This window comes from Anabrus simplex, chromosome 1, assembly GCF_040414725.1.
Source record: "Anabrus simplex isolate iqAnaSimp1 chromosome 1, ASM4041472v1, whole genome shotgun sequence".
Classification (NCBI taxonomy): Eukaryota; Metazoa; Arthropoda; class Insecta; order Orthoptera; family Tettigoniidae; genus Anabrus; species Anabrus simplex.
The window spans coordinates 1094071754-1094097777 of NC_090265.1; the positions used below are offsets into that span (position 1 = coordinate 1094071754).

Here is a 26024-nt window from a genome sequence, read left to right on the forward strand (position 1 = left end):
TAGGCCTTTCCTATCCCATCGTCGCCATAAGACCTATCTGTGTCGGCGCGACGTAAAGCAACTAGCAAAAAAAAAAAAAAAAAAACACACACACACTTAAGACGTTACAGACGTGAAAATTAGTATTTTTAATCTCTTTTAAAAATAAGGAAACACGTATGTCTTTGTTTCCGGAAAACTAAACTGGGCGGGGGGGGGGGGGGTGTAAAAAGGACTGAAAAGGGTTTTGAAATCTTTCTATTACTAAAGTTGTTACAGTCGTGAAAAATGGTATTTGCAAGCTCCTTTATAAATAAAAAAACACGCATTTTTGGAGGAGATCAACTTAACGGGGGTGGGAGTGGGGTGAAAAAGGAGTTGAATTATTTTTATGAGGTTACTTAGATCTCAAAATATTAAGGTGTTAACAGACATGAAATTTTGTGTTTGGTATCTTCTTTCAGAGTAAAGAAAGACGTATTCTTTTGTTTTTGTAAAATCCACTTAAGGGAGGTGAATGTATTGATAAATTAGTTGAATTATTTGTATGAGGATACTTAAATTTAAAAAAAACTACAGATGTTACAAACGTGAAAGTAGTTATTTTGAATCTCCTTTATAAAGAACCACGTATTTATTGTTTTCGTAAAGTCCACTTAAGGGGCGAGAGGGGTGGAAATATGTGAAGAAGAAGTTGAATTCTTTTGATGAGGATACTTACGTCTCAAAAACTGAATATGTTACAGACGTGAAAACTGGTATTTGGAATATCCTTTAAACATAAAGCAATACGTATTTTTTGTTTTCGGAAAATCCACTTAAGGGGGTGAAAATAATTGAAAAAGCGGGTGAACTTTTAAAAGGAGTACCGGTATATGTACAGTATATGTCAAAAACTTCACATGTTACACACGTGAAACTTGTTGTTTGGAAAGTCCTTTCAAAATACAGGAACATGTTTTGTCTTTGTTTTCGGAAAAGGTACTTAACGGGAGTGAAAGAAGTGATGATTTTTGTGAGGGTTTTCATATCTCAAAAACTGGATATGTTACCGACGTGAAAATCGGTATTTTGAATCTGCTCTAAAAATAAACATGTTTTTATTTTATTTCGGAAAATCCACTTAGGTGGGGGTGGGCAAGGACTGATAATCGGGTTGAAATCTTTTTATGGGGATACTTATATCTAAAAAACAGAAAGATGTTACAGATGTGGAAATAGGTATTTGGAATATCTTTTAAAAATAAAGAAAAATGTTGGTTTTATTTTTTCTTTCGACTTGAGAGAAGACTGTTTCTCACATGTACAGTTCTATGTCCCATGGTCATCTTAGCCCCAAATGGCAATACCACAAACGTGGTTTGTAAAGAGTTTGTGACGTAAATGAAATTAAATTTTTCGGTGAGTTTTTATACTTTAGGGATTTTCAGATAATGATTTTGTACAGTACCGAGGAACAAATTTTAACAAATACGAAATCCACGCGAGCAAAGCCGCGGGTAACTGCTAGTTTGTTTATAATAGTATTTTCTTTTCAATGTTAGACACTTAGATGGGACCGTACCACAATAGTCTAACCATAATATAGTGGATTAGTGTCATAAAAGTGTCATAAATTTAAAATAAATTTCAGTTTTGAAAGAAATTGAAGTGTTGCATTTTTCGTGCCTTTCAGTGTATATTGCAATCCTCGAACCTGGAAGGATTGAAGTTTCACCTCCATTTAATATAACAGACTTATGTCGGAAGCGAGGTTAGTTCATTTACAGGAACTTGCAGCCTGAACGATGAAAGGTATAACAGTCAGGTTGTTCGGGGAAAAGTGAAGCTGGGCGCAAAGGAATTTAACGTAGTAGATTCCCATTGGCTACAGCTAAGTCGGACGAACGAGTCGTATGGTTTAAGCTTTCATTCGGGAGATGGTGGGTTCAAACCCTACCATCGGCAGCTTTGAAGATGATCTTCCGTGGTTTCTCATTTTCACTCCAGGCAAAAGCCGGGCCTATACCTTAATTAAGGCCACGGTCGCTTCCTTCTCAGTCATAGCTAAAGCCCTGCACGGATGCGGATATCCGCGAAGTTAGTGTCTTGGCGGGATACAAACTGTTTGGCAGTGCGGATAATTTTGCTGATAATTTCTAAATAATGACGTTTATTGATTTTCACTCATGTATACTCTTGTTTTTGCTTGTGGTTAGGCGACCCTTCACATTGCTATGGGAGAATGGTGATATATAAAGAACCTTGAACCATAAAGCCGTAAGTCTAACGAAAGCCTAACTGGCTCCTGCCCGCAATTAATGGAAGAAAGGAACAAAGGTCAATACGTCGATAGTTGTTGCAAGAGAAAATCCCTCATAAACCTGCGACTGTACGGGTTATGGTGTCAGGTGTCAAGCGTATTATATTACGTTAACAGATCTATCCTTTCAATACTTTCGGTGCAATATACTGTAGTTAAATATTTAAATTATCCGTGGATAACCATTTTGCGGATGCGGATCGGGGTGCGGATGAAGGAAGTGCGGATGCGGAGCGGATATTATTTTGTATATCCGCCCAGGGCTCTAGTCATAGCCCTTTCTCATACCACCGACTCCGAAAACCTGTATTATGTTTCCGCGGCGTTAAACCATTAGAAATAAAAGAGTGAATATTTATGTTTTGCCCTGATATTCCTCTTTAAACGTCGTTATTGGTAAGATGTTACTGTCTCGATCATTACTTTAGGTGTTACAATCAGTATTATTTCCAACGGTTAAGCCATTATTATTATTATTATTATTATTATTATTATTATGACGCTGTAAGAAACGTATTGCATCATGACTTGCTCGTGTTTTCAATAATATTACCTCATAATTTTTCAGTTCATAGATTTGTAAGCCACACTGTTTATATTATTTGGAAAGTTCAGTTTAGCGCGAATAAGCTGCACTGGCCTGAACGATATATTCGTGAAGTTCTACTTTCCCAGGGTCGTACCGAGATGACAGTGGTAGAGGTCTGGAATACTTTCAATATCACAATTGCATCGGCGTACCTCGTGAAAGTTCGTGTAACTTCGTGCTGTGTGCTACTTTCCCAGGGCCGTACAGAGATGGCACTGAAGCAAGCGAGGACTACCTCTCCCAGTCAATATAGTACCATAACTGAAAACATTTAACTGATAACCCCTGATTACTTTCGTCACCTTCCCATGACATGCTTTTTTTTAGTGTGAACTGTGAATGATGACATGTTTTTTTTGTTTTTTTTTTAGTCACGCACACTTTACCTTGGATTACTGAATATGTGGTGAGATGATAAGGGCTGTTCTACTTCGTAATTGCTTGGACTGTAAAGCTGTCTGATAAGTTGACTCGATGTGATGTCCTTGCGTTCCGATAATTTAGCATAAGTGAATGAACACAGTACATGTATAACAATATAATTATTGACATTGTTGTGTTGATACCAGGAGAACGGTAAAATATTATTTTATTCTGTAAATATTCCGTGGTATCTGTGCTGATAACGGTTTTCATCTATCTGTCCATCTTTCTATATGCACCTTATGCATACTTTTTGAAAATGAACTTCATACTTGGTTTTGACACCGGGACCGAGCGAGCCGGCCGTGGCGTAAGGAGCGCGCAGCTGTGAGCTTGCATTCGAGAGATAGTAAAAAAAAAAATGTTTTTAAATTAAAAAAATTAAATGGCGTATGGCTTTTAGTGCCGGGAGTGTCCGAGGACAAGTTCGGCTCGCCAGATGCAGGTCTTTAGATTTGACACCCGTAGGCGACCTGCGCATCTTGATGAGGATGAAATGATGATGAAGACGACACATACACCTAGCCCCCGTGCCAGGTAAATTAACCAATTATGGTTAAAATTTCCGAGCCTGACGGGAATCGAATCCGGGACCCCTGTGACCAGAGGCCGGCATGCTAACCATTTAGCCATGGAGCCGGACGAGAGATAGTGGGTTCGAACCTCACTGTCGGCAGCCCTGAAGATGGTTTTCCGTGGTTTCACATTTTCACACCAGGCGAATGATGGGGCTGTACCTTGATTCAGGCCACGGTAGCTTCCTTCCCACTCCTAGTCCTTGCCTGGCCCATCATCGCCATAATACCTGTTTGTGTCGGTGCGACGTGAAGCACCTTGTTTGATACAGGATCGGACAAATAATAGTCATAATAGTCTGTGTCGGCTTCGGTTTAATTTTTGTGTATTTGTTTGTCACAGCATCATGGGAGAATGGATTGTTGGATTTTCATGAAACTTGGTATTTAAGTTTAGGTCAAGGACGTATAAGATTTTAGCTAAAATTCCGTCAGAAAATTCAGCAGAAAGGGAGCTTCACAGGGGACCTCAGAAATAAAACTCGAGGTCTCTCTTTTACGGATGGTTTTACAGCAAAATTGCTCATGACACAGTGTTATTAAAAATTCTTTTGGTCTATACCTTTTACCGATAAAATGGAAAATAAGGGAAATGTCAGTGCCGGCAGTGTGAAAGTTGGAATTCCAAGAGCCGATAACTAACTCTGTGAAGAGTCGTAATGGAAATAATGATGGCAACGTTTAAAGGCCTTATACATCTGTCTGTAATCTACTGCTTGTTACTTGCTTTCTATACCAAGCCCGCATGGTGGCCATGTTCGTTAAGGCGTTAAGGTCTGACACCGTCAGAATGTTGGCCGGCAGGGTAGAAGAGGTGGCAGTATACCATTCCAAATCACTACATCACGTCTCCGCAGAGTTCACTTGGAGTAAGGGCATATGACGCTGTTGATGGTGATTCGTTCGTCAGTTCGCCAGTCATTTTGACTGTGTTGTTTGTAAGCTCTGGGAAAGCATTCGTTCTGATTATATTTGACACGTTTGCGAACTTACTAACTGGTTTGCTACATGGCAGCTCGAGTTTAGGAACATTTATTCCATTGAGGCCCTACTTGTAGGATTCTAACAAGATATAGCAGGTATTGTAGATTCAGGACGACAAATGGACTGTATCGTTATTGACCTATTTAAGGCTTTTTATAGGGTAGATCATGCGAGATTATTCACGAACATGAAGTCTATTGGACTAGATAAAAGAGTGGTTGAATGGCTGGCTAAATTTCTAGAAAATATAATTCAGAAAATTAGAGTAGGTGAAGGGTTTTCCGATCCTCCTCTGATTAAGAAAGGATTGGGGGGGGGGGGTCCCCACAGGGCTTATTGGACCTGTATGTTCTTATACATATAAATGATATGAGTAAAGAACTGGAATCACAGATAAATTTATTTGCGGATGAAATTAAATGCCGTGTGGCCTCTGGAGAGGCCTGGCGCAGGTCTTTTGATTTAACACCTGAAGGCGACCTGCGCGTCGTAATGAGGATGAAATGATGGTGAAGACGGCACATAACCCAGTCTCCATGTCAGGGGTATTAATCAATTATGGTTAAAATTCCCGACCCTGCCGGGAATCGAACCCGGGACCCCTGTGACCAAAGGCCAGCACGCTAACCATTTAGCCATGGAGCCGGACATTTGCGGATGATTTTATACTGTATAAAGTAGTAAGAAAGTTACATGATTGTGAGCGACTACAAACAGACTTAGACAATGTTGTGAGATGGTCAGCAGACATGGTAAACGGGGTGAAAAGTCACGTTGTAAGCTTCACCAAGAGGTAAAGTCCTCTCAGTTTTAATTACTGTGTCGATGGGTTGGATAGTACCTCATGGGGATCACTGCAAGTACCTAGGTGTTAATATAAAGATTGATCTTAATTGGGTTAATCATATTAACGAGAGGTTTACATGGTTATGAGGGTATTTAGGATATGGTTCCAGTATACGGGACCCACACCAGGACTACTTGATACGGGAACTTGAAAAGAACCAAAGGATAGCAGCACGATTTGTTTTCGGTGATTTCAGACAACAGAGTAGGGTTACGAAAATGTTGCAAACTTTGGGCTGGGAAGACTTGGGACGATCTGCTCGGCTAAGTGATATGTTCCGAGTTGCCAGTGGTGAGATGGCGAGGAATGACATTTGTTTGTTGGGTTGGGTAGGGTAAAAATTTTCATTCCGTATCCGGACAGGGTACGACGGGTCTCCTAGACGGTTACGTCGTCTCTCGGGCCAGGAGAAATTTGTGTTGGCGACGTGGTTTGTGGAGAAGGTGAGGTGAGTGCGGTCATGGTCTCTAAAGGAACTGTCCATGCATTCGCCTTAGTGCAGGAGAATGGTAAACCACGGAAAACTATTCTCAGGACAGTCGACGGTTGGGACCTCCCGAATGTAGAGCTGCAAGGCCAGCAAAAACTAGCCTCTGTGTCGAAGCCTACTCTACTCGGTATGACATTTGTAGACGAATATGCTTGAGCGGAGTGTTTAAAAGAAGGAAAGGTCATAATATGAAAATAAAGTTGCAATTCAAGATGGCAAATTGGAGCAGATATTCATTTATAGGAGAGGAGCAAGGGATTGGAATAATTTATCAAGAGAAGTGGTTCAATAAGTTTCCAATTTCTCTTAAAACATTTAAGATAAACCTAGGTAAACTACTGGTAGGGAATCTGCCATCTAGTTGACAGTCCTAAATGCAGATCATTGGTAACTGATTGATTGATTGATTTATTGATTGATTGATTGATTGATTGATTGATTGATTGATTGATTGATTGATTGATTGATTGATTGATTGGACAGAGACTGTTAAACCTTTAGCAGAACGCTTGGTGTTATTCGACAGGAGTAAGGTAATTGCCGGCACCAGGTTTCACCCTTCCCTACCTACTGTCATATATCACGTCATTCATTTCATCTCATGAACTCCTCTAATGAGGTTGACATCAGGAAGGGAATACGGTCGTAAAAACTCGCTACGAAGATGCATCTTACTTCATACCCGATCCCGTAGAGAAACGGGGCAAGAGTTGGACATACATTTGGTTTCTATACCGTAAGGAAGAGATCGAATCAAGAGCAACAATACGGCCAGTTGCTTTACGTCGCGCTGACACAGATAGGTTTTATGGCGACGATGGGACAGGGAAGGGCTGGGAGTGGGAAGGAAGCGGCCGTGGCCTTAATTAAGGTACAGCCCCAGCATTTGCCTGGTGTGAAAATGGGAAACCACGGAAAACCATTTTCAGGGCTGCCGACAGTGGGGTTCGAACCTACTATGTCCCGAATACTGGATACTGGCCGCACTTAAGCGACTGCAGCTATCGAGCTCGGTGAGCAACAATACGGTAATGCAACGAAAATTAAGCCGGGACCAGAGAGTCGGAAGTATGTGCGTACCGAGCTTACCCACGTATCGTACCTCGGAAGTTCGGGAACAACTAGGACTGCTATTCCCTTTGTAGATCTTGTTCCTTGCATTGTTTGGGTGAAGTTGGCTAGAGGTATCCGACTCTCTCTGTTTTGCATGTCAGTCCATTATTATTATTATTATTATTATTATTATTATTATTATTATTATTATTATTATTATTATTATTATTATTATTATTATTATTATTATTATTATTAAATAATTTAAGAGTAGTGGAATACCAAGCAGGGCTCAGGGCATTGAGGTCCTGTACTGAACAGATACAAAACCTAAGACCATCTTCCAATATATTAATAAAGAGCCAGACATTGGGCAGTTACCTTCGTCGACTTCTGGATGGCATACGACTCCATAAATAGACTTACTCTCTTCAAAAAACTAGGGGAACTAGGACTCGACGACAGAATCAATAGGGCTGGTGCAAGCCACCCTGCAAAACACCGCTTCCAAAGTAAAGTTTTCAGAACAGCGCTCGGAAAGCTTTCCAGTCAAAACAGGGATGAGGCAAAGAGATGGTATATCATACTATATTATGTGACTGCGTCCTGAGAAAAATAATTTAGGAATGGACTAAATCTTTCCCAGTGAACACTGGATTAAGGATAGGGATCAAACCAGACAATCGAAGGATTACATTCCTTATGTTTTTTGATGACCTATCCTTACTGGCAAACAGCATGCAAGAGGCTACTCTGTATCTCCAAACATTACACTCAGTAGCATCTAAAACGGATCTCTTAATCAAGATCGGAAAGACGGAATTCGTTACCAATTTCAAAGACGCTCGTAGAACGATGAGAGTCAGTGATACCAAGCAAACCTCTTATTTTTCGTTGTGACAGTAATGTTATATCCACTTTGAAGCATTGTCCAGCTACTAATATATAACATTCTTGAATCCCTGCGTACCGAATAATGAAAAGGTGTTGAATGAAGGAACGCAGGCTCCGCTTATTTCGGACGGATTGGAAAGGTCCACAGTTTTGAAATCCAGGATATTCTATCGAAGTGGCATCAACTTAAGCGGATAGAAGCAACGTAGGTTGGAGAGCAGAACAGAAGCATGGCTCCGAATGCATCTTCTTCTTCTTCTTCTTCTTCTTACTACTACTACTACTACTACTACTACTACTACTACTACTACTACTACTTTTCGTATGTTCTAGCGGGGTCCCAATAATCGATGAATGGATTAATGGATTTGATCATGAGCTTCATTTCCTTTTTCTATCTTTTTAGTTATTTTGGGACCGGGTATGGACTACGGTGTTCGTGTTTTAGTTGCGCTTGTGAATGGTCGGCTGTTGAGAGTGCTCTTGCATTATCGTAGTAGGTTATAAAGTAGTTAAAACCTACTTTCTTTCTTTCTTTCTTAATCTGTTTACCCTCCAGAGTCGGTTTTTCTCTCGGACTCAGCGAGGGATCACACCTCTACCGCCTCAAGGGCAATGTCCTGGAGCTTCAGACTCTGGGTCGGGGGATACAACTGGGGAGGATTACCAGTACCTCGCCCAGGCGGCCTTACCTGCTATGCTGAACAGGGGCCTTGGTGGGGGATGGGAAGATTGGAAGGGATAGACAAGGAAGAGGGAAGGAAGCGTCCGTGGCCTTAAGTTAGGTACCATCCCGGTATTTGGCTGGAGGAGAAGTGGGAAACCACGGAATACCACTTTGAGGATGGCTGAGGTGGGAATCGAACCCCCATCTACGCAGTTAACCTCCCGAGGCTGAGTGCACCCCGTTCCAGCCCTCGTACCACTTTTCAAATTTCGTGGTAGAGCCAGGAATTGAACCCGGGCCTCCGGGGGTGGCAGCTAATCACACTAACCACTACACCACAGAGGCGGACTTAAAACCTATTGAAATAGTTAAATTTAGTAAGTGTGTGATTCATTTAGTGCTAATTATATATAGGTGTTTAGTGCTGGTTGGTAGAAATTGGGAGTAGAGATATTTATTTGAATTTTATATCGAGCAGTGCAGTTGGTGTTCAGTAGATTACGTTTTCTAGGTTAAGTAAGCTAGCTAGGTATACTTTGTTTCGAATTCAGGTTTAGGTAATAATATTAACTTTTTTAACATTTAAACGGTCAACGGCCGTAGCCGTATTGAAACACCGGATCCCGTGATCTCCGAAGTTAAGCAACATTGGGCATGGTCAAGATTTGGATGGGTTGCCACACGCTGTTGGGTGGCGAGGGGGGAGGGTGTAAGGGAATGGAGGAGCGGAAAGAAACTGGCCACTCTACCGTGCGTAAACTGCGGCTCAGGCACACCTCTGCGGAGGTTCGGACCTGCCTTCGGGCAGAATACACCCTTACCTTACCTTAACATTTAAATAGGTATATCTGTAGGTTCGTTAGTATAATACTTACAAAGACATTATAATAAGGAGTTCTGACTTCTGCATCTTTTACATTCGAACAAACAATAGACACGGTATTTCGTATAGATATCACGAAGGTAATAACTTATTCAATTAAATAACACGATACGCCTGTAAACTTCGATTTTAAAAAGGAAGTTAAAGATAATACACGGTATTTCACTGTTGAATTACTTAACAGTCTTTGGATTGTTGACGATTGTTTGCTGCATTCCGATGAGACAGAGTAGAGGTTAGCTGAGTAAACAATAATACAAGAATCAGCTGATTACTGTATTCCGATAATTTGTCGTTCTAAGTTGCCAGCATACTTCGTACTTTGGACCTTCGATTATTCACCGAGTATAATAATTTCGTGTGGCTATTTCTAGCCGGGTGAAACCCTTTTAAGGCAGACCCTCCGATGAGGGTGGGCGGCATCTGCCATGTATAGGTAACTGCGTGTTATTGTGGTGGAGGGTAATGTTATGTGTGAGTTGCAGGAATGCTGGGGATAGCTCAAACATCCAGCCTCCGAGCCATTGGAATTAACCAATGAAGGTTAAAATCCTCGACCCGGCCGAGAATCGAACCAGAGACCCTCTGAACCGAATGCCAGTACGCTGATCATTCAGTCAATGAGTCGGACTAAGGAATGGTTAAGACCCACTATATTATAACAGAGAAGTAAAGAGACTAAGAGGGATAAGGTTAACATGATGGCAAGCATAATTGGCAGTCATGTAAATTTTGGTGAAAAATGGAAGGTTGTGTATAGGTACTTTAAGGCAGAAAACAGGTTCCAAGAAGGACATTCCAGTGTGTATGCGAGGAACTTCAGAAGACAGAAGTATTCAGTCAGCAGTATGTAAAGATTGTTGGTTACAAAGATAAAGTCCAGATAGAAGAGGTGATTAATATTAACGAAGTAATTAAATTTACCTATGCTAACAATGACATTTACAATAAGACACAAAAATTGAAAACTAGAAAATCAGCTGGAATTGATAAGATTTCTGGAGATATACTGAAGACAATGGGTTGGGAAAAAGTGCCATATCTGAAGTACTTATTTGACTATTGTTTGCATGAAGGAGCTATACCAAATGAATGGAGAGTTACTATAGTAGCCCATGTGTATAAAGGAAAGGGTGGTAGACATAAAGCTGAAAATGACAGGCCAGTAACTTTTGACTTGCGTTGCATGTAAGCTTTGGGAAAGCATTCTTTCTGATTATATTCAACATGTTTGCGAAATTAATAACTGGTTCGATAGAAGGCAGTTTGGGTTTAGGAAAGGTTATTCCACTTAGGCTTAACTTGTAGGAATCCAGCAAGATATACTGTAGCAGATACCGGTGTCTTGGATTCAGGAAGTTAAATGGAGTGTATCGCTATTGACCTATCGAAGGCATTTGATAGGGTAGTTCATGAGGGACTTCTGGCAAAAACGAATGCAATTGGACTAGATAAAAAATGACTGAATGGGTGGCTATATTTTTAGAAAAATAGAACTCCAAGAATTAGGATAAGTGAAGCTTTATCTGACCCTGTAATCATTAAGAGGGGAATTCCTCAAGGTAGTATTATTGGACCGTTATGATTTCTTATATATATAGATGATATGAGTAAAGATGTAGAATCAGAGATAAGGCTTTGTTGATTGATTGATTGACTGATTGATTGATTGATTGATTGATTGATTGATTGATTGATTGATTGATTGATTGATTGATTGCGAGACACATACCTGTATTATTTGGAGAGAACAATATTTCAGATTTCGTTTATTATCAACATATGCTCACTGATCAAGAATATAAAGAGTTTGTCAAAATGTAATTCATATTACTTTACATAAATGAATCAATCAATGTTGAGTAGTCAGCCCGAAGGCTGGTTGGAGCCTCAACATTTATTGATTTTAGAGTTTTAATTCAAACTGCTGTATCTCAACATTGTCAAATGTGACGAAGAGCAGTGGGATCAGAAATTTATCTGGAGCGGTAGTAATTTCATAACCTTGGTTATATGTTTCTATCTGGTTGTTGACTTGTAATTTTGTATCGAATATTACATCTACGTCACGCTGTTGCTTAACTACGGCGATGGGGTTGTCGAGTAGAGTAGATTTACGTAGTGTTATAGTCATGTGGGGATTGGGGTGGTGGTGATTATTGTTTTAAGAGGAAGTACAACTGGGCGACCATCCTCTATATACCACTAATCAGAGAGAAAAAATCGAAGGGGTTCGACACTTCTAAAAATGAAGATAACGGCCAAAGGAAGACAAGGGCCACTAACGGCATGAAAATGAAAGACTCCCTAGGCCTCCATACGTAATACCGTCGGGGTCTGAAAATAACAAGTGTTGACCAAGGGAGGTCGGATATGATAGATGAAAGTGAGGAGCCTGGCACAAGTAAGTGGAAGCAATGCCAGGACTCGGCTAAGGGCCCCGTGGTCGCCAACCCACGCTCCAAAATTCAGAGCCCCTGAGGCCCCTTTTAGTCGCCTCTTACGACAGGCAGGGGATACCGTGGGTGTTATACTACCGCCCTCACCCACAGGTGGAATTGGGGATTGGGGATAACTTTCCAAGTACGGCACCAGTTCGAAAGGACGTTAAGTGAGGACTGTAGAAGAGCTGCATCTGCTGGGCTCCTGATCTCCATAAATATCTTGCAGTCGTCAGCAAAATGTAGGGTATTTGCCGTTTCGTTGAGTTTGGACAGCATATCGTCCATAAACAAGGAAAACAGCAAGGGGCCAAGAGCACTGCGTTGTGGGATACCGGAGGTGACTGGTAACCATGATGATGATGTGCCTAACATTAGCAATCTCTGCCAACGGTTGTGTAGGAAGCGAGCAATGTGAGTGATAGCGACCATTTTCTGAAAATAGTCCTGCGTATGCCTAGCCTATGTTTACATCAATAACTACAGCCGTGTTGCAACTCTTCGTTAGCTCGCCATGATTTACGTATTAAAAAAAATTTAAAAAAAATATGCAGCTCCTTGAATGTGATTGAAGACGAACATGTTACCGGTATCAATGGTGATGGAAGCGGGGATTGTTGTTTTAAGTACAACTTATTGGGCAGCTATCTCCTCTTAACACTAATCACAGGAGGGGAAAAAGGAAGAGTTGCGATGCTTCGACGAATGAAGGTACCGAAGCCGTAAAAGAAAGGGAAAGGCCACGAAGAGCTTGAAAATGAAAGACTGCCTAGGCCTCGCAAGCTACTATCGTGGTCGGAGGAGAACAACAGTTGGCCACGAGAATTTGGATAGGAAATATGAAAGTGAGGAGCCTGGCACAAATAAAGCAACTTTCATGTTCATCCCAATTCTGCACATCGAAACAGATTTCCACGTCTGGGGAGGTAGGTACATGGCCCCAAAGTTCACTCAGCCCACGTCATAGATGAGAACCAGGATAATTCCTAGATGCAGAGGCAGGCGTGCATATGGCTGACTACTTTAGCTCACCACTTCCACTCCTTCAGTGGTCTTTATGACCTGTACGGAGATGTCTTTCCTAACTGTGTAAAGTTAATGTAAGCTTCGAACACCGCGAAATCGCTAAACGATTTCCAAAGGTTTGCCTGAAGGTTTGAACCTAGATCACTTTATTCACTTTATTGGAGCTTTTACTGTAGTCACACGTAACTAATTACGTGTAATTTGGAGACAAGCATCCTAATACCGATTGGGGCGTTGTTGGTTGAGGCGTTTGCCTTTTATAGACTAGCTTGCGGGATCGAATTCTAACGCAGTTATTAGAATTACTGGTCAATCAATCAATCAATCAATCAATCAATCAATCAATCAATCAATCAATCAATCAATCAATCAATCAATCAATCAATCAATCAATCAATCAATCAATCAATCAATCAATCAATCAATCAATCAATCAATCAATCAATCAATCAATCAATCAATCAATCAATCAATCAATCAATCAATCAATCAATCAATCAAACAATCAATCAATCAATCAATAAACCAATCAATCAATCACTAATGATCTGCATTTAGGGCAGTCGCCCAGGTGGCAGATTCCCTATCTGTCGTTTACCTAGCCTTTTCTTAAATGATTGCAAAGAAATTGGAAATGTATTGAACATCTCCCTTGGTAAGTTATTCCAATCCCCAACTCCTTTTCTATAAACGAATATTTGCCCCAATTTGTCCTCTTGAATTCCAGCTTTATCTTCATGTTATGATCTTTCCTACTTTTAAAGGCATCACTCAAACCTATTCGTCTACTGATGCCATTCCACGCCATCTCTCCACTGACAGCTCGGAACATACCATTTAGTCGAACATCTCGTCTTTTTGCTAGGGGCTTTACGTCGCGCCGACACAGATAGGTCTTATGGCGACGATGGGATAGGAAAGGCCTAGGAGTTGGAAGGAAACGGCCGTGGCCTTAATTAAGGTACAGCCCTAGCATTTGCCTGGTGTGAAAATGGGAAACCACGGAAAGCCATCTTCAGAGCTGCTGATAGTGGGATTCGAATCTACTATCTCCCGGATGCAAGCTCACAGCCGGGCGCCTCTACGCGCACGGCCGACTCGCCCGGTCATCTCGTCTTTCTCCCAAGTCTTCCCAGCCCAAACTTTGCAACATTTTTAACGCTACTCTTTTGTCGGAAATCACCCAGAGCAAATCGAGCTGCTTTTCTTAGGATTTTTTTTTCTTTTCAGTTTTTGAATCAAGTAATCCTGGTGAGGGTCCAGTACACTGGAACCATACTCTATTTGGGGTCTTAGCAGAGACTTATATGCCCTCTCCTTTATATGGTTACTACAACCCCTAAATACTCTCATAACCATGTGCAGAGATCTGTACTCTTTATTTACAATCATATTTATGTGATTACCCCAATGAAGATCTTTCCTTAGTCTATAATAACACCTAGGTACTTACAGTGATCCCCAGAAGGAACTTTCACCCCATCAATGCACTAATTAAACCGAGAGAACTTTTCCTATTTGTGAAACTCACAGTCTGACTTTAAAACCCGTTTATCATCATACAATTGCCTAATGTCCATCTCACAAAATTATCGAGGTCATTTTGCAGTTGTTCACAATCGTTTAACATTTATTACTCTGTACAGAATAACATCATCTGCAAAAAGCCTTATCTCTGATTCCACTTTTTTACTCACATCATTGATATATATATAAGAAAACATAAAGGTCCAATAATACTGCCTTGAGGAATTCCTCTCTTAATGATTACAGGGTCAGATAAAGCTTCGCCTACTCTAATTCTGTGAGTTCTGTTTTCTAGAAATATAGCCACCCATTCAGTCACTCTTTTATCTAGTCCAATTGCATTCATTTTTGCCAGTAGTCTCCCATGATCTATCCTATCTAATGCCTTAGATAGGTCAATCGCGATACAGTCCACTTGACCTCCTGAATCCGTGATATCTGCTTTATCTTTACAAGTTGAGCTTCAGTGGAATAACCTTCCCTAAACCCGAACGGCCTTCTATCGAACCAGTTAATTTCGCAAACATGTCTAATATAATCGGAAAGAATGCTTTCCAAAAGCTTACATGCAATGCATGTCAAACTGACTGGCCTGTAATTTTCAGCTGTATGTCTATCACCATTTCCTATATACACGGGGCTACTATAGCAACTTTCCATTCATTTGGTATAGCTCCTTCATGCAAAAAATATTTAAATAAGTACTTCAGATATGGTACTATATCCCAACCCATTGTATTTAGAATACTCACCGAAACCTTATCAATTCCAGCTGCTTTTCTAGATTTCAACTTTTGTATCTTCCTGTACTTTAAATGCCATTGTTATTATAGATAAATTTGAATACTTCTTTAGGGTTAGTCACCTCCTCTATCTGGACATTATCCTTGTAACCAACAATCTGTACATACTGCTGACTGAATACTTCTGCCTTTTGAAGATCCTCGCATTAACTATTAATCAGCTCCCCTTCCCATATTAACTTATTTGCCATTTGTTGTTCATGCTTCCTGGCACTTCAAGAACCTCTTTCGAGGACACTATTTAGCATCTATTTAAACATGTATAGCAATATAAGGTACTACACATATCATTAAGTTACTTCTAGAAACCTACGACTGAGCAGTTCGATCCTGATCAGCGACATGCTTGTAAACATTGTGTCATTCCGCTGCGTGTGACGCATATGCTTGTATGGTTTTCACATGCTCTCATAGATTCCTGGAATGTCCTCCTTGGAACCTGTTTCTGCCTAAATGTACCTATACATATCCTTCCATTTTTCACTACAATTTGTATGACCGCCAATTATGCTTGCCATAATGTTTTCCTTAGCTGACATCTTTGCTAGATTCAATTCCCTAGTAAGTTCCTTTCATTTCACCTTACTTCTACAGCCATTTCTAATTCTATTTCTTTCCAACCTGCACCTCCACCTTAGTCTCTTTACTTCTCCGTTATAATATAGTGGGTCCTTACCATTCCTTACCACCTTTAAAGGTACAAACAGTTTTCACATTCCTCAACAATTGCAATAAACCCATCCCAGAGTATGTTTACATTTTTATTTACCGTTTTCCACCGATCGTAGTTACTACTTAAAAACTCACTCTTTTATCAGTCATATGGTACTGCCTAATAGTCCTAATTTTAATACCTTCCTTTCTATCACATTTACTTTTCTGCGACAAAAACAGCTTCGTGATCACCAATACCATCTATTAATTCGGTTTCTCTATGGAGCTCATCTGGTTTTACCAGCACCACATCCAGAATATTCTTCCCTCTAGTTGGTTCCATCACTTTCTGAATCAGCTGCCCTTCCCATATTAACTTACTTGCCATTTGTTGTTCATGCTCCCTGGCAATTCAAGAACCTCTTTCGAGGACTCTATTTAGCATCTCTTTAAACATGTATAGCAATTTAAGGTACTACACATATCATTAATTTACTTCTAGAAACCTACGGCAGAGTAGTTCGATCCTGATAAGCGAAATGCTTGTAAACATTGTATCATTCCGCTGCATGTTACCGCACATGCTTGTATCGTATTCGCATGTTGTCATAGAGAGCGAAAAAACGGTTTATGTTGTATACTATATAAATGCACTGATAAACATATAAAAATATCAGAAATAAACAGTAGTGCGACGTAGACAACAGTAATTGCGCTTATTTGTAATATCAATATTCTCCAAAACGAAATCATATTCAGACACTTCTCTAGTTAGCATATACACTCCACCAATAAAGAAATATAAGCAGGTGTATCGTAAGAAATGGGAGAAAAGCATTTAGAGAATGTATCAGAAACGGCAGAAAACCGCGCGTACTTTGTTGGGTAGTGAAGACAACATTCGCAAGAAAACAAGCTTGTAGTTTTATGTGACTATTGACATCTTGATCATAGCCACGGGTTGAGCATTTCTCATGGTGGTAATTTGATCTTCAGCTCCATAAGCAACACAAAGTTCACTCACAACTACCGAGCGGTTCGATGAATCGAGGTGTGTAGCTGTTAGCTTGCAGTCGGGAGACAGTGGGTTCGAGCTCACTGTCGGGTGCCATGAAGATGGTTTTCTAGTTTCACGCCAGGCAAGTGCTGGGGCTGTTCCTTAATCAAGGCCACGATCTTTACCTTCTCAGTCCTACCCCTATCCTATCCCATTAAACGCAAATGGGACACATGCCAGCCTGTGATGATACTGTCGTACTCGTGCGATTCGTTCATTCGGTCATTTTTCCCAAGTAGAATTTGTAATTGTTAAAATTTCATTTCTTTTCCAATGTAGGGAATTAACTTAACATAGCTGCCAAAATTCTTGAAAAAGCTGTTCTAAACTACCTGAAAATAATGTCAGACAAGGATTTAATTGAGCAACGGGAAAAATTTTGGACATTCAGTGAAGATCTGGAAGCATTCTCAAATTATCAGTGATCTTTGCCACAAGTTAACTGTAAAAGAGATATAAAAGTGAAAGAGGTGGTGCAATTCTTTTCAGTCACACCCCTAATGGAGGTGAGCTGCATGTACCACATACCAGCCCTCCTGCCAGTTTTAAATTTCTGGCAGGACCGGGAATCGAACCCTGGTCCCTGAGGACGATAGCTATATAATATATACAGTATACAGCCCGTTACGCTGCGCAGACGGACTAAAAGAGACATAGCAAATATAATAGTTACCTTCAGCCAATGCTTTTTTCCTAAAATAATTTACTCTCAGTTGTAGTCGACAAAACATTTTTTTGCTATTTGCTTTACGTAGCACCGACACAGATATGTCTTACGGCGACGATTCGATAGGAAAGGCCTAGGAATTGGAAGGAAGCGACCATGGTCTTAATTAAGGTACAGCCCCGGCATTTGCCTGGTGTGAAAATGGGAAACCACGGAAAACCATCTTCAGGGCTGCCGACAGTGGTGGCTCGAACCCACTATCTCCCGATTACTGGATACCGACCGCACTTAAGCGACTGCAGCTATCGATCTCGGTAGTCGACAAAACAACACGATCTTACAGTTTTCGGCAATTATGCACAGTCCGGTTGTCACTTTTCGGGCTGATATGTTTAGGCCTATAGAAAAAAAAAGATTCTTTCTTTCTTAATCTGTTTACCTTCCAGGGTAGGATTTTCCCTTGGACACAGCGAGGGACCCCACCTCTACCGACTCAAGGACAGTGTCCTGGAGCGTGAGACATTGGGTCGAGGGATACACCTGAGGAGGAGGATCAATACCTCGCACAGGAGGCCTCACCTGCTGAACAGGGGCCTTGCTGGAGGATGGGAAGATTGGAAGGGATAGACAAGGAAGAGGGAAGGAAGCGGCCGTGGTCTTAAGTTAGATACCATCACGGCATTTGCCTGGAGGAGAAGTGGGAAACCACGGAAAACCACTTCCAGGAGGGCTGAGGTGGGAATCGAGCCCACCTCTACTTAGCTGACCTCCCGAGGCCGAGTGGACCCCGTTCCAGCCCTCTTACCACTTTTCAAATGTCGTGGTAGAGCCGGGAATCGAACGCGGGCCTCCGGGGGTGGCAGCTAATCACACTAACCACTACACCAACACCACAGAGGCGGACAGAAAAATTTATTACACTATTTTATTTGTGGTCAACATGTCATTTCTAATCATTTTACATTTTAAAATTAATTGAACACATAAATATAAGCACTGTGGTAGTGTCTCATTTTGCTGACTCGCTTACAGTGAATTCTACACTGATAAAAGAGGCTGATCACTGCCATCTTCATGCTTCATCTCCTTGCTTTTCGTGTCGGTCGCCAGATGTCTTCCTTTCAGGAACCATGGATTCACGTAGGTTAATCCACAGGTTTAAACATTCTTAGTGGAGGGCCAACCAACTTAATGAACATATGATTTGCTGCTGTATTCAGATGCAATTATGTTCTTGTTGGAGTCATGATCAAGTTCATTTGTGAGAGATCTTTTTTTGTTGATTTTACTAGTTTTGAGTTCACTACCAAACAGAACTGATCGATACTAAAACCTGTAGCTGACTGTGCGTTCAGTAAGCATTGTTATGTGGGATGTATCGGCCAGCTGCAGCTGACTGTGCTCTCAGTAAGCGTTGTTATGTGGGATGTATCGACCAGCTGCAGCTGACTATAATCAAATACAGTAGAGACAATACGCGACACTGCGAGATATCGAGGGACAACTATTAGAGCTCTCTCTAGCGGATTGACCTGAGAACTACTGATTCTGTCATAAGAGCACGTGTATTTGTGTGTGAGGTTTTTGGTGTTATTTATGCGTTTTCAGTGAGTTGACATAATTAAATAGTAGCGTGTGTCATTCCTTGATATCTCCTCTCAACACGAGGGGAAAAGTATGTGCTGTGTTTGGCTGCAGTAACTATGAAGTAGAGAAGAATGCGCGGTCTTTCTTCCGTTTCCCTCGTGACAAGAAAATGTAAGTAATATTGTGTTTGCATATATATTCTTTCAGTGGCAAAGAGATTTTTATAGTATTTCATAATCTTCTGACCTGCTCGACCCATATTTTAACTGGCTTAAAATATAATACGCATATTTTATTGTATAGTGCAGCGGTTAACCTTCAATACCGATGTGTTGTTGTAGGTGTGATCTGTGGATTTGATTTAATTCAGGAAATACATAAGCATATGAGTGTGGCTGGTTGTGTTCCAAGTTACCCCATTTGGAATGCCGTAATGTGTTGTCAAGCACTGAAGAAAATATGGGTGATTTAAGAAATGTACATATGTTGTTGAAACAATATGATGATTCAAATTTGCTTTATCCTAATGTAATGACATTATGGCAAGTATTGCTTATAGGGAAAGTTTGAATGTTTTTGAGGCTAAATTTATAGATTTTCGTTCTGTTAGTAGGCTTCAAGTTAAAAGGAAAATTGTCCAGCTCTTAAATTCATTGAATCATGTGTGTAAGGAATGTGCCGATATTTTTGTTGACAAGTGTTTTAATATGATGATACAATGCTTAAAATGAGAAAAATAAAAATAAAATCTAGCCGTGAACGTTCAGGCAGGAATTCTAAACCTAAAAAAGTAATGCAAGATTAAGCCCTTTCACAGCAATCCATTTCACATCTTCATTATATGTCTAATTTCAGTCTTTAATTAATAACCTGTTAAATAATTCTTCATTCATTTATCCAGAATTGCTTTAGCAACTTTGAAGTTAATATCTTAGTAACACTTTCTTTCTAGACGTAATTTATTTATCCATTTCCGTATATACATTTCCATTGATATTTGAATTCAGCGCGAATTATCAGGTCAAGCCACTAGGAGCGCCACTTGCGACTTGTCTCCCATTTTAACAAGGCTAAATCCGGAAGTGTCGCGTATTGTCTCTACTGCATTTGCTATAATATACCCTTTTAAGAGCGACTGGAAGCCGATATTTTTGATTTGGGCTGCCGCCTTTAATTAACAACACTCGTGTTACGCTTGATAGTAAAGTACCGTATACATTCGCCGAATAGGATCTAGGACAAAAATAATCTATCTTTTACTTGCCACCTTTGGTATAGATTTAATTTCAGTAAGTTGTGTTTCAGATTAAGATAATCTCAGGGACCTTAAATAGACACTTCAGTGGGGCCATTTTCGGTAGAAACATAGCATTTTTTTTTTCCTTCCGATATCGTGCTTCTAATCGTAAAGGTGGATTGTTTCTTCGTGCTGTAATTATTATCATTTTGAAATATTTGTATAAGAATAGTGAGGACTTCAGCCGGATGTCTATGCCACTGATTAAGCGTATAGTACATTAATACAAGTGGATTGATATTAGCAATCACCACTGATCTGCCTTTAGGACAGTCACCCTGGTGGCAGATTCCCTATCTATTGTTTATCCAATCTTTTCTTAAATAATGGGTAATGGTCATCTTTCCTACTTATAAAAATATCAAATTTATTCGTCTACTAATGTCATTCCACGCCATCTCTCCACTGACAGCTCGGAACATACCACCTAATCGAGCAGCTTGTCCTCTTTCTCTCAAGTATTCCCTGAAGCTCACGTTAACTAACATTTGAATTCGATAAAGCTGCGAACGTTAACATGTCTTGCAAGGAACTTTATGAACGTAAAATAGGAATCGAAAGTGTTACATGCCGCAATGCTTCAATAAAACGCACTGCGGTACTAGGAAATTCACATCTTTGCACATGGTATTGTGTCTGTTCAGAGTTAAAATTTTAGAATACCGGTACTTTGTTAGGAACAGTAGTTATTCTGTCGTATTACGTGGTACAGATTCTGTTCACTAACTACTGTAAACGGGTGCATGGAAATAACTTAAAACTTTTTTAAATTCTAGCGTATTTCCTTTCTTCTATGAAGGATTCTGCGACCCTGCTCCAGAGGAGCGCCAATACGGGCGGTGTAAATACATTTCCATCATAACCGTCGTTATGGGACTGAGTATCACAAATTCTTCAGTCCCTAGATTAAGCAATATTCTTTAAAAATATTTTTCTTCGCCACTGTATCTTATCTATCAGTTAACTCTTAATAGGAGTAGTATAGTACGCGCACTTTATCTTGAGCCCTAGTTCCCATTCGTTACTATGGAGATCCGGGCTCAAGATAAAGTGCGCGTATAGTAGTAGTACCGAGCGGAGTGGCCGCGCGTTAACGCGCTACGGCTATGAAGCAAACTTTACTTTCGGAAGATGATTGGATTCGAACCACACCGTCGGCTGTCCTACGGTAAGATTCATGAATTCCGCATTTTAAACTTGCTCGTATTACTAATTTACCCCTGTAAGATCTTTCTCTTGTCAAATCGATAGATCACTTGGTGTGAAGTTAACGCGAAATACTACTCGCACTGATACGATTGATTTACGGCGGGCTTTGGTACTGTACCGTACATTGCTTTGTTCATTAGTGCGTGCGTTGTATCCAAATGGCCGTGGTGTGGTTGTGGCGAACTGCTGCGGAACCGCGCAGGCGCTGAAGAGTCGCTTTCAGTTTGGCTTGGGAGAGTGTCCGGTGAACATCGTTGTCGGGGGACGGGCTGACATCGCATTGTGTTTCGCTTGTTTTTTTTTTTCTTTCGTTATCGCTTGGATATACAATCAACAGAAAGTGTATGGTGGTGTTTTAGTGTGTTTGTTTCTTTCAAAGTTATCTTTCAAGTTTCGTTGTGCATTTTCTGTGTGCAGTGCTTTAAAACAAAACAAAATTGGAGCATCAGTATATTGGACTATATGCCAAAATGGCACTGGCCAGGTTTGTTACCTTTTTTTCTCTTTGATATATTTTCATTTCATTGTGGAATACCCCACTTCATTTTGTTGTTGAATCAAAATTACTGTTTGGAATTTGTTCTGAAAATAGCTCCAAAGGTCACATTCAAAAGAGATCGTAGTACGTTATGGAAAATCATCTTATTCCAACGGAATGTAGGTTAAAGTGCATGGTTTCGTTGCTTTGAATATTGTTTGGGAGACTTTAAAACCAGCCTTGTAGAGTGAAGAGGGGTTCGTTTTTTGGTGTTAGACAATTCATTTCGCTTCTGCTATGGTGGTAATCGGATTTTATTCATTCATTATAGTTTGACACTTTTGTCTGTCATAAACGCTAGGAAATGCAGTGTTTATTGGGTATACAAGTTTTGGTTCTGTATTTAGAATATTCTGTTCCGTAAAATTTAAAATATATCCTGTTAATTCGCTTGGTGCCCTAGCCTAGCATGTGTATTGCTTTTGTATAATTACATTTCTTGCAGGTATTTATTTTAATGTGATTTAGCTCGTGTTTAAATAATATAAAGTTTGCATATGTCTACTTCAGTGGTTAGGAATCCAAGTTCATGGTTATCCAGCTGGGGATGGTTTGTTGAAGCTCCTGGTTTATTTTCATTATGGCCTTTCGATATTATAGCACCTTTTTTCAAGTCTGGTGCTCCGATTATTTTTCCATGGTAGAGCATGGAACATCTTTGATAAGTAGGACGTGACCTGAAAGACTCTATAGTATGCTTATTTTGCATTACTGATATTGGGTTGTATTCTGACGGTGCCCCTTGAATGAATGAATGCACATTTGTCATTGCGTGTTCAGTAGCTAGCTTATTTTTATGAAATATAACAAAAATCTGGTTTAAAATGTGTACTCCTTAGCCCATGTTGTCATTGCAAGTGTTCCCTTCTCTTGCACGTCGTCGACAGGCCATTAAATGATTACTCATATTCTCTAATAGTTCGTTACCTTGAGCAGATACAGGGGACCTTGGGAGTCCATTTAATGAGTACTGTTGTACACTCCGTTTCGCGACTGTATACCACGTGACCGGTTCCCAGCTGATCAATACGCTCGACCGGCTGTCTTAACACATCCTGCAAATGCAGTCATTGACTCCTAGTGGTGGAACTGGCTTGTTCGTGGTATTAGAAGCGAAATTATGTTCATGATTTTTGGAAAATTTTGAATTGGATGCCAATCATTTGGCTTTAAGAAGATTGATGACATTGCCCCTATCCAATCCTTGTCCCGAGAAAGCTTTGATTTTAGTCTGTGAATCATTAAGATACTCCGCGTTACCTTTAGTTTCGGCTGTTTGATATGTATGTTTAGTTATCCTGTTTATAACAGCTTTATGTTCGCATCGCGCATTTGTAATAGGGTTTTGAAATTGATATGCGATTAAAACCACGTGCTCGAATCGCTTGTTGATCTTTATATTTGTTTTAATATGAGATGGGGTCGATGACCTTTGCTCCGTAACCATAATCGTCGTCATCGTAAGGCTATACTTTTCCTGTGTGGTAGAGTTCGTAGCATTACTGTTAGTTTTTGCCAGCAGGGCTTAATGCCATGGGGTAGAATTATATAGTGAACTGAAGATATAATTAGCCTACCGTAATTTTGAGATGCAGCATTTTTAGAAACTTGATGGGGCAGACAAAGAGAAGACCTGCCAACAGGCAGAACGACCTATGCTGATGATTTTTAGAATAATTTTAACATTTGTAGCACTTTGTATCTTTGAGAGAACTTCAGCAGCAAGTGCATCCATAGCAGTCTGAAGAACTTAATTGTAGACTGGAAGGATATATCCTATATATAACATACAAATAAGCAATAAATTAGCAACAACTTGCATTATATAGGGTGACCAGATATAGTGTTACAAGCAAATATCAGATGAATAGATAAAATGGAATACTTTGTCTTCCGAATGTCGTTGGTGGAAGGGGCCATCCAAACTGTGGTATGGGCAATATTTCCCCAAGGAGGACTTTTAAATGGAACCACAATAAAGTTTTACATTATGGTTTCCCTCTATTAACTAAGCAGTATTTATTATAAACATTTTTTTCTAAAATGAATTGTTGAGCTGTTATATGGCGTTTTCACTGAACTGTATGGTAGTAGAAAAAAAGCACTAAATGAATAAATAGGGCATTACCTCATTAAATGCTCAACGTAGCCTCCATTAGCGTCTAAATACTTGTTGATTCTTTTGGAAAGGTTTTGTCTAACACTTAACAATATGCAGGTGCTAATAGTGCAACAAACTTATTGCACTCAAATGTTTTGTATCCTCTTTGGATATAGATGGTGTAAACATACTTTTTGTTTTGTTTGTTTTCCCCACACAAAGTACTCCAAGGATGGTATATAGGTATAGCAAAGTGGCCATGCGACAGGTCTAGCATGTTGCAAGTGATAAAAATCATTGTTGTCCATGACAAAATAAACCATTTAGCATCCTACATTCAGGTCTAGCATGTCCAATCCACCTATCATCAAATTTCTCGTTTAACAGCTCACATGTACTTTGGGCAAACTGTGGTGGTGTACCATCTTACTATTACTTCATATTTCTTTTCTCACACAGAGAACATTTTCCAAGAGGGGAGGTAATCATGGTTGACAAAATTTCAATATGATTCAGTGATAGTTGTGCCTTCAAAGAAGTAAGGGCCAATGACAAGGTTATCAAGAATCCCACTTGAAACATTCAGTGACCAGCAATGCAGAAAAGGCACAATTCTCATACATTTGGGGTATTCAGGTGCCCAATAATGGATATTATTCCTATTAACATGTCCAGTGTTGCTTCATCTGAAAATAATGTTTGCTAAGAATGAACCATTCTATTCAATGGTGTTATGTAACCACTCACAAAAAGACAACTCTAACCTGAAAAACTCTGAAGTGATGATGATTCAAATAAGTGGTAAGGATGGTAAGGCTGCTGCTTTAGTATCCGCTATACTGAAGTGCAGCTAATCCCACTATCTTCAGTCAGTTCATGTTGACTTATCTGTGGATTTAACTTACTTCAACTACAGTGGCAAGAATATTTATAGCTTTTTCACAATTCACTTTTGATTTCACCTTTTACCGATTATTGTTCTTTACACTTCCATACTTACGTAGACATATTTCCAGTAGTTCGAATTTCATATGTGACATTGGTGTGCCATTTCTTGATGGATGCACTACTTTGGCATCTGTCTTTTGGCACAAGCCAGAGCTAAATGTAGCTTCCATCGATGTCCCAGTCTCGTATGGGGAGTGCTGAGTAATAGTTGGAGCACAACTTGTGTACTTGAATGTTATGAAACGTGTTACTCATAGGGTCCTTCGTGCTGCAGTAGCACTTTCTGGCCAAGTGAGGAGCAATGGCACCCTACCTCATTCTTCACCTTACCTAGTATGCCTCGTTTTGGCATTGCCACTTGTTTTTGTGGCCCTATAACTACATAACCTTTGGTGGTGTTATTTGAGGATCCAACCAGCCTCTGGGCCGATGACTAGACAGACATCTTTCATTGAGCACTGCCAATGCAGCTCGATGATTTCT

The 26024-nt window shown here is 40.1% G+C and overlaps 1 protein-coding gene across 2 annotated transcripts in view; it reads left to right on the top strand.

The window, feature by feature from the left end:
• rdx (BTB/POZ and MATH domain-containing protein rdx) overlaps positions 1-26024 on the top strand; it is a 397937-nt gene that overhangs the window by 195149 nt on the left and 176764 nt on the right. Inside the window, exon 1 of one of the 2 annotated variants that reach the window (XM_067137248.2) lies at positions 22188-22438. The exons of the other annotated variant lie outside the window; for it this stretch is intronic. Coding sequence (XP_066993349.1) covers positions 22425-22438 — 14 coding nt within the window. The 5' untranslated portion in view covers positions 22188-22424. Of the gene's footprint in view, positions 1-22187; positions 22439-26024 lie in introns of those variants that run through there. 2 annotated transcript variants of the gene reach the window in all.